The 9859-nt window shown below is 42.7% G+C and overlaps 1 protein-coding gene across 2 annotated transcripts; it reads right to left on the bottom strand.

The window, feature by feature from the left end:
- Positions 1-741: 741 nt before the first annotated feature.
- On the bottom strand, positions 742-8791 carry COQ2 (coenzyme Q2, polyprenyltransferase). 2 transcript variants are annotated; one of them, XR_005953219.1, is made up of 8 exons: positions 8546-8791; positions 8293-8459; positions 5787-5908; positions 5469-5554; positions 4389-4522; positions 3744-3932; positions 1083-1273; positions 742-961 (listed from the first exon to the last, which is right to left on the bottom strand). XR_005953219.1 is itself a non-coding variant. In XM_041411993.1 (7 exons), exons 1-7 carry the CDS (start codon positions 8775-8777, stop codon positions 1160-1162), a joined length of 1044 nt encoding a protein of 347 aa, XP_041267927.1. In that variant the 5' UTR covers positions 8778-8791; the 3' UTR covers positions 742-1159. The 2 variants fall into 2 exon arrangements, 1 of the variants encoding a protein (XP_041267927.1); XM_041411993.1 differs by having other exon boundaries at positions 742-1273.
- Between the last annotated feature and the right edge of the window lie 1068 nt (positions 8792-9859).

The following is a 9859-nucleotide window of genomic DNA, read 5'->3' as shown; positions in this document are numbered from 1 at the left end:
AGTAACACTACTGAAACTGATCGATACTAGTTACTTTACAAGACTTTTTAATTACCACTAAAGAGCTAATAAATTTCAAGTTGGATGCATCAAATTCTCCCTCTACAAAATGCAGCTATGTCACAAAACTGATCAGAAACTTATAGTTTTTCATTATTAAACTGCTTTTCTTCAACTTAATACTTTCTTCACCCCAGAAATACAAACCCTAATTAAGAACAACTTCTGTGTAAGGGCCATTTAGTTAGCCTCCACTTGCTATTTTTACTGCTTCTAGGCATTCCCCTAGAAACAAGCTTTTCCTCTAAGACTACAAATAAGCCCGGCAAGCATAAGTCAAAACAAGTGGAATTAAAAAGAATATGTCAACAGTTGGTGTGACAAAGTTGTAGCCCAGGGTCAACCACTGCTCACACACACTTGGCAACAGCTCGGGGCTTCTGTTTTTGTTTTCAGTCCTTACTCTGTGTTCAAACCACTCCTGACAAACAACCTTAGCTCACTCTGTGCAGGCAACTTTGCAGAAGCCTGTCCTTTTCACATGGAAAGAGTCTGCTGCAGCAATCACAGCAAGAGCAGAAAATCTTAAATATTTGTCTACTGATTCCCAACTGTGGACCTCACACACTCAAGAGTCCTGGCTGTTCCTAGACATCCCAGAAGAAAACGTTATTGCAACTCTTCCATGAAGCAAGCTCCAACTCAAACTGAAAATTACCTTTGTAATAAATCAGACCATCAAACATGTACAGCCAGATTTTATTTACATCCAGAAATCATTTTGCATTTTCACCTGTGCTGTCACTAAGAGACACCTGCTTCATATAAAATCTTGGATTCACAGTGTCCAGAGCTTGACAGAAGTTTGCTGCTACTACACAGGACCAGCAGAGCTTTTTGGAGTTCACTTTTTGGAGCTTCTGTGCAGATTGAAGTTATTCCCAGATAACTGAAACTTCCACTGTAGAAAAATCTCAATTGCATGATTTCAGAAACAAGAATGTTTCCACCAGCTTTTATAAATAAACAATATAAAGCAGCTATATTTATATTAAAGGTGTTTTCCTTCTTACAATACTTACACTTCAGTTAGACTAAAATATCAGGATAGTGATTTCAACTATCAGTTCTCTGAAGGCTCTTCTGCATTTAAGCCTTTTCATTTCCACAGATTTCCAAGCACAATCCCTATGAAGAGCAGAATTCCTACAGTACGATTTGAAGCAAATTTTTTCCAACAGTCTTCAGGCTTGTCTATGTCCAAAGTGTAAATCTGCAAAAGCACAGTATAACATTAGAGGATTATTATTCTACAGACTCATAAACATCTGACACATCATAAAATTATCTGCAACTTCAAAAAATTATGCTTAAGCTCTAAAGTCTACCCTTAACTCCACAAGAAACAAGAATACTCTGTGTTTAAAATTTTTGTTGCAAACTGGCATCTGTGTTTGACAGATTTTTTTCAACATACAGCAGAAAAGTCAAGGATCTTATAAGAACATGATTCCCAGACCATCTCAATGGAAGACTATACAAACAGCCCAGTTACTGGTGTGTCTGGATTGATACTTAAAAGTGCAAAAATATCTGGACATGTAAATAAGTCTCTTTGAGATTTTCCTCAGCAGGTTGCCACCTAACTCTTCAATGTAACTTTAAATAAAAATGAATGCACTTTTCCATCTCTGCTACAAGGTGTTGTTCCATGTTTCAGTAGAGACAAGGCACTGGAGAGGCAGCAGTGATCCAGAGCAAGTGCTAGGCCCTGCCTTGCCACACAGGGCTGGTTTCAGTCCAGTTGCTCTTAGCCAAGTCTATGCAATTCCCTTCCAAACAAGGACCAGGACACCTGCAATAGCAGCCAGAAGGAAGGCCTGGCTTACCCACATGGCAGCTCCCTGCGTTGAGTCACAACTAAAAGTGAAAAAAAAAAAAACAAACCAAAAGAAACCTAACTCACAAGGTATAGCAAGAGCAAATTTACTGAAAAAAAATATTCCCAAAACCAAAATTTGGTGCAAAAGTCTTGAGAATGATAACAAGAGGAAATGTTGAGCAAAATGAGTGAAAGGATTAACAGAGAAGGAGCCCCTAAAACCTCAAATTTTGCACTTCAGCCTTTTCAAATGTTAAAGCATGAAGTATTTGACTGAAAGAAGTGAAACCTCCCCCAGGAAATCTGCTTCATTTGTGGTTGTAGAAAGAAATCAGGGCTGGGTCCTGATCAAATAATCAAAAACAAGCTTCTAAAATATGATGTGATCCACACCCTTAAGAACCTGTCAGCTCCTCAGACACTGGGAACTTGAAACACTGAACTGGCAAATTAAACTAAACAGCAACTAAGCTATTCTTTCAGCACAAGGAAAGTAGAAGATGTTATTTTTCTATTGGTGTTCTTGAGAGGGATACAATTTGACATCATCATGACCCAAATTCTTCTTCCTCAGGCAAAAATTCAGTGAATCAAGGAAATCTTGAAAATCCTAGTCCTCAAGCATCTTACTCAGCCTTCTACACTCAGTTAAGGACACAATCAGAAATCTTGAACAAGGAGATAAACATAAAAATGTTCAAGCAGGACTATATTAAAATCATTCCTCAAAAAGAAGCTATTCTGGGGTACACAGAACAGTTCTGCTCTTGTGACTTTGGCAGTCCACACAATTGTGATTTCTCCATCATTTACACTCATTAGTCTGCATCCTCACTTACAAAGATCCTGAAAAGTGGTTCCCATTCATGACAGAACTACAGCACAAAGGCTCTCTGACAATTCAAACTGTAAATGATCATGCAGTGGACGTAGTATTCTTTCCCTCATCCATTTCCAAGCACAGTCACTACCAAAACAGGGGCCGAGTGCCAGACTACATTACCACAAGGATTCTCTTACCCAGTGATATCTTTAATATCCATTACCTGCATGAGCTCTACCCATTAAAATGCAACATTACGATTAACGTGCTTTATAAAAAGTTCCACATTACCACAGATTTAACTTCTCAGACTAGCAATGGTTTTACTACTTGCAATACACAATACTCTGCCATCACTTACCGATCAAGAACGGTTAATTAATTGCTTAATTAATTAAGCAATTAATTTTTTAATAGACTGACTTGTCACTTACTACAACTGTGTAACACAGTTGTTAGGATTCAGAAAGAACAAGATAACAAGATCCTATCTGCATCCTTTACTGACAAAGCTAATTTCTTTCTTTCTGTTATTCATAAAAATTTCTAAACTAATGCAACTACAAGACTGAACTGGATTGTTCTCTGCTTTTGAGAGAACTCTTTAGAACTGTCAATTAACATAAAATTATAATGTTAACATCTGCTATTATGTGTGCCAGACACTGCAAGAGCTGAATCAGAACAGTCAACACCACAGTATTTTGCAGCATATTGAGGTGGATCTAGCAGCAGCTGCTGCTGGCATTGAGGAGAAAACCCTTTCCTTGAGATCGCAGCTTAATGTGTGGTACTTCTGTTGATTACAAACAGACTGAAACTCAGTGCTCCACTGTTTGTGGTCAGGACTAAAGGTCTTCTCAAACAAAAGGTCTGCAAAAGGTACTTCAGAAGACCAAGCTTATTGTCAGAAGACTTTATTTCTCTTTACAGGAACTGCTTTTCATGGGTAGCTCATTAATTGATGGGGGTTGAAAAGCCCTCTGACTTCTCAGTAAGAACCTCGTCATGAAAAAAGTATGAATAAATCCATCAAACCTGGTGGGCCAGGTGAACCCCTATGGCAGCCACAGCCGAGTAATATGGAAGGGTTTGATTGCAATTCATCCCTGCCACGCACAAACTCAGGAGCATGGCCAGGCTGAAGCCACTGAGCCACTGCTTTGTGTCCTCCCTGAACTGCAAGGCAGTTGACTTCACACCAATCATGATGTCGTCCCTCTTATCCTGGAATGAAAAGATGAATTACCACAAAATCCATAATCCAGTGTCACTTCATAAGAAAAATAAAAATGGGGGACTTGCTTAAATTTTCAATGCTTCTTACTAGGAACCCAATTTAAGAGCAGTTGTAGGTCCCCACATTAAAATTTAAACCAGAAGATTGTTCTTAGAGGTGTTTAGCTGCCAGGAGTTAGTATCGATGTTGAAGTTATTTCCACAATGCAAAAGCATAAGAGCACAAAGGGTGTTGTACTTCCATCTTTCCACCTGACTGGTAAAACCTTGGCAAACAGCAATAAAATATTGAAGGGCTGGGACTTCTTTGGGGCTGCTTCAGCTCATCTGAGTGTGAAGAACTGCAAGAGGTTACTTCTGCTGTTTGACAACAAATCTGTAAATGAAACACCCAAACTTGGGTGTTTAAACACAGGCATCTGGAAGATTTCACTGTTACCCTACCTGATGTGCATAAATGGTGTCGTACACCAGTGTCCACATGACTCCAGCAAAGTACAAGGGCAAACACACAGACCACTCACATGACCCTTTGATGGCAGACCAGCCAAGAAGGGCTCCCCAATTAAATGTGAATCCTAAAAACATTAAGAGAATAAAAAAACTAGAAGTTACAAGAATGCCAGCAGCAATTAAATATTATTTATTTGAGAGTGTATCATATCAGTAGCTTTTTGTATAATACCAACATCTCTATTTTTCTACCACTTATTTTCAGGCAGGTAATAAATATAAATAATTTGACATTAAATACTCTGAACATGCAAGAAAAAATACATATGCCATGCATTTTTCCCTAATTTGAATTTGACTTCATTAGTGTAGGGAAACATTTGCACAGAACTATTCCAGAATACTCTAACAACGGGTCTGAAGGTAAAATGCTCAGGTGTCAGTGTAACAAAACATGTCAGCATAACTGGCTGCGAAACAGTACACAGCAGCCAACTATGGTACTTCTAGCCTGAAAATGACAATTTTGGTTAAAAAACCCCTGAAGATGGCTCAAGTGTGAGAGCCAATATACACAGGTATGTTTTAGCAGCTCAACCTAAAATACAAGCACCATCAGTTTCTGTTCAGGAGTTATTTTAGAAGCTGAAGACTGAAATGCTGTACAGAAAAATCTGTATTTAAGAAGGGTTTTGAAATAACCGCAAAACTACAGCTCATTCTCAAATGACAAATGTTTATTTCCACCCTACTCTTCTACTTCCTATCACTGCATCAAAACAAGGAACTGATTTCTAACAAAAAAAAAAAAACAAACAAAAAAAACCCCAAAAAGAAACAAACAAACAAACAAAAACCAACAAAAAACCAACCCCAAAGCCACACATCAGCTCCGATGCTTGTCATAAACTAAGAAGCTTGTAGCACAACAAAGCTTTGTCTGTAAGGTGTTTCTATTTTGATATAAAGTTATAAAAAGTCAGATTGCTAAAGCTCAAGTACTAATTTGTAAAACACCCCAAAAACCACATCTGAAATTTAAAAAAGAGAAAAAACATCTTTCCATCTCACCCAAAACTAGCTGTGGCCAGTATGTTATTCTCTTCATCAGAGGGTAGGTGACCACAAGGAATAAAGAGGCTGCTCCCAGAAGGATACTGTAAAAAGTACCAAGAGAATTATTGTTTGCCAGGCTAAAGATCAGAAGACATAGTGCAGCATTGCAGGAGCTGTACAAGGTACTGACCTAATTCCTTTCCTTTCAATTACAATTCCATTATTAATAACCTCCTCCCTCTGACTCCAACACCTTTTCTACTCAAAATCTCTTGTGCTTAACTCAGGCCCCAGAACCAGACTTTAAAAACCAAAAGATAACTCATGTGTCACCTGTAATAATTCAGACACAGAAGCACACAGAGTGCCAGGCTGAGCTGTCCCCCAAGAAAAACCAAGGACTGGAAAGTGGAGATATCTCCAGCTGCCAGGGGTCTGCTTGCTGTCCTTGCAACCTAAAAAACGGAAATAATATTACCACTAGGTACATCTGTAACTGATGGGCAATTTACAACGTTTGTTTCCTACTTTCTGAAGAGAAATGAAAAGGCCCTAATTCTGTTGTTTGCTTTTGTTTCTCTCTAATGGCATTTTCAGAATCCAGTCCCATTCATGTGGAGTCAATAGCTGTGAAAAGACATTTAATCCCAACTGGGATATAGTGGAGTTTAGAAACTCTGTCTGGAACAAGAAATCATACAAGGTAAACTGAAGAAAGAAACAAGTATCAGAAAAAAGATGAAATAAATGAATGGTGAGTTACTTGCCAAAGGTGACCAACGCCAAAAAAACTCCAAATGACTGAATTCCACCTCAACATGAGGAAGAACTTCTCTACACTGAGGGTGGCAGAGCACCGGAACAGGCAGCCCAGGGAGGCTGAGGATTCTCCCTCTCTGGAGACACTCCAAACCCACTTGGATGTGTTCCTGTGTCACCTGCTCCAGGTGACTGTGCCTTTCAGGGGCTGGACTGGATGATCTCCAGAGGTACCTTTCAACCTAACAATTCCATGAAATTGGGCATGGTGATGAAAATGGTGTCAAGTCTATTCAATGAGGCTGAAAAGCCAACTTTTTACAGAATATTCTGTACAGAAAAAGTATCTTGCCTATGCTTGAATAATGCGAATTTAAATAAACTCTTGTAGCTTGATTTCTCCCACCTGCCATCAGGCTATGCTAACATCAAATACTGCTTTTGGAGCAGTAAACATGCACTTAACATACCTGTGACCAATTCCACTGCACAGTGCAACCAAACATGGGATGTTTCACTTAAAGAAGACATGTGCCAAATAATCAGTGACACAAAATCTAAACCCCAAACCACCATCACCTACACCAGACAACTCCTGCTGTTGGCCTGGCCTCTATGGCATCTGTGTTGAAGGCAGCCTTTTAAAGTACCCCAGAAAAAGCTGTGAAGGCAATTTTTAAAACTTTCTATTTGACCACATCACATAATGCATAAATTAAACCATTATATTGAACTTCCGTCTTACTTATCACATCCTCACATCAAATCTGTTTAGCATATATAGTTGTTAACACCTTGCAAACCCTAAACCATCCAAAGCTGCCATAAACCCCATTCCGATTCCCTGCCTTCCCAACAGCACAAACATAAGTGCCATACTAAGAACTTCACATACTGGATTGGCTCATTATTCTGTGTCTTGCAGGGCTGAAACCCAAATTCCAAAACCACAGGAGCAATACAGGAAGAAAAAACAGGAGGAGCAAACAGTGACACATCACCAGGATGTTCCCCTCTGAGCCTGCACCTGTGCACATTTCAAAATCTCACACTGGGCACTGCCTTTTGCTTATTTCCCTCTTCCGAACAAATGGGAGGTGATAAATGAAAATATGCAACATAACAGAAGGGGATTAGCTCAGGGTAGGGCATGATACTCTGAACAGCCAAAATTAACAATAAAACAATAAAAGGAAATGCTGCTCCTAAAATTAAGAAAAACAAACAAAAAAAAAAAAGTTGTTCTTGGATAAATTATCACTAGCAAGCATAGCAAAAAAGTGTTACACAAAGTTGAGAAATAAACTTGTTCAAGTACTGCCTATGGCAACAACAGCATGTATTTTATCTTACACAGAGGTGAGTATTCTAGAAACTTATTACAGTCCTGGACAGAGAAATGTTATATGAAATAAAATACTTTCTACTATTTTTGGAGGAAATGTAGACAAATTAACCACGTGCATCTCAGAGAGAAACATGGAGGAATTCCTGAACCTGGAGCCTGTACTCATCAAGGAATCACTGGTAATGTTCATATACTTCAGTGCCTTCAGAACCCTTAGTGCATGGCTGAGAAAAAACAGCATCTGTTAAGAGGAATCTCTCTCCCTGGAGACATTCAAAACTCACTTGGATGTGTTCCTGTGTAACCTGCTGTAGGTGAGCTGGCCTTGGCAAGGGGGTCGAACTAGATCATCTCCCGAGGTCCCTTCTAACCCTAAAAATTCTGTTGCATCTGTGACGATGGAGATGAATGGGCATGTGCTTGGTCCACTGAATCACAGAAGGGCTTGGGTTGGAAGGGGACCTTAAAGACCACCTGGTTCCAACCCTTGTGTTGTGGGCAGGGACACTTTTTACTAGATCAGCTTACTCCCAGCCCCATCCAACTTGGCCTTGGACACTTCCAGCGAGGGACCACCTAAAACTTCTCTGAGCAACCTGTTCCAATGCCTCACCATCCTCAGAGTGAAGAACTTCTTCCTAATATCTAAATGTACTCTTTCAATTTGAAGCCATGCCCCCTTGTCCTGTCACTGCACGCTCGTGTAAGCAGCCTTGCCCCATGGCTCGCTACCTGTCGGTCATAGTCGCGGTCCCACATGTCATTGATGGTGCAGCCGGCCCCTCGCATGAGCACGGCTCCCACGCCGAACAGAGACAGCATGCGCCAGTCCGGCAGGCAGCCGGGCGCGGCCGCCAGCCCGATGCTCCAGGTACACGGCAGGTACAGCAGCCACGTCCCTGCGAGGAGACAAACCCGCGGGCGGGCTCAGCGGGGAACGGGAGGCCCCGGGGGCACGCGGCCCCGACCCTTCCCGCGCGCTCACCGGCGGGCTGGTGCAGGCGCATGAGCCGCAAGTAGGGCTGCAGCGGGGCGGGCGCGGCGCGCACCAGCTCGGCCGCCGAGAAGCTGCGCGGCCCCAGGGGCGCAGCGGGGCGACGGAGCAGTAGCGGCGGGGCGGCGGCGGCTGCGAGGAGCGGGCGGGCGGCGTGGGAGCCGAGTGACCCCCGGAGCCCGGGGGGACCCCGGCAGAACCGCACCAGCAGCGCCGCCGCCATCTTAGCGCCGTCCCTCTGCCGGCGGGACGGAGTCCCGCGACGCTGCTCATGCGCGGCGCCCTCAGGCGCCCCGCGCCATGGCTGAGGCGGGGCGGGATGGCGGGGATCAGTGTGTTCTGGGTGAAATCGTCGTTCTCGAAACTTAACGTGGTCGTTCTTAACATTCGTGTCATCTCCAAGACCTTTCCTCACTGTAGGTAATTAAAAAAAAAGGAAATCAGATTTCCCATGTGGCCTTTGTATCTCTTCTCCTCGCTCACTCAGTTCTCCCACCATCTGTGTGAGAGACTGAAATGCTGAAGTGCTGGGGATTGATGGCTCCAACAACCAGCGAGTTCCAAAAGCAGCGCGCGCTTGGCTGAGGCCGGGCCGGTACAAATCACAATCACAAGTACACACACTACCTGTATGAACCTGACACGAAACACAACTTTGTATCTCACAGGAGGGGAGGAGGAGAGGGCTTGGGGTGTATGTTGGGAAATCTCAGACCTGCATAGGAACAGCCCGGGTGGCCATAACAAACCCACCTTCGCTTAGCAACAGGGGAGGTACCTGGGCATTCCCACCTGAAACAGATTGTGTATTAACCCATTGAACTTCATGTTTCAGGAGCTTCCCCCACCCCTGATGGGTCAAGACTGCGATCATCACTCATGAAAATTCAATGCGTGAATTGAAAATTCAATCGATTAAGTCGTGTTGCTGGGTCCACAGTGAAATAAATGGGCAGGAGATCTTTCTCCTTTTTAATGCCTTTATTAAAGAGATTCAGCTCAGGTGGGGAGAAATCAAGGGGTTGTGCCCACGCCGCCGCTGCTCCCAGGCGTGGCATAGAGGAGGAGGATAAAGCAGCTCTGTCCGCTGGTCTGCGGCAGAGCTGGGGACTGCGTCCTTACGAGACATTAGCCAATTCCTCATTTTTGGTCCAACACTTCAGGTCCCCTCCTTAGTGAACATCCTTAGGTCAGGGTGAGAAGCAGAATGGATCCAAGCAGGCACTGGACTACGTGCCCATCCTTAGACATCACCTAGGTCCCCTAATTGTATATTGGCTCGTTGTTTTTAGGGGTTTTCCTGGA

Source organism: Onychostruthus taczanowskii, unplaced genomic scaffold (assembly GCF_017590055.1).
Source record: "Onychostruthus taczanowskii isolate IOZ18803 unplaced genomic scaffold, ASM1759005v1 scaffold38, whole genome shotgun sequence".
NCBI classification, from domain to species: domain Eukaryota; kingdom Metazoa; phylum Chordata; class Aves; order Passeriformes; family Passeridae; genus Onychostruthus; species Onychostruthus taczanowskii.
This window is presented reverse-complemented; position numbering and strand designations above follow the sequence as displayed.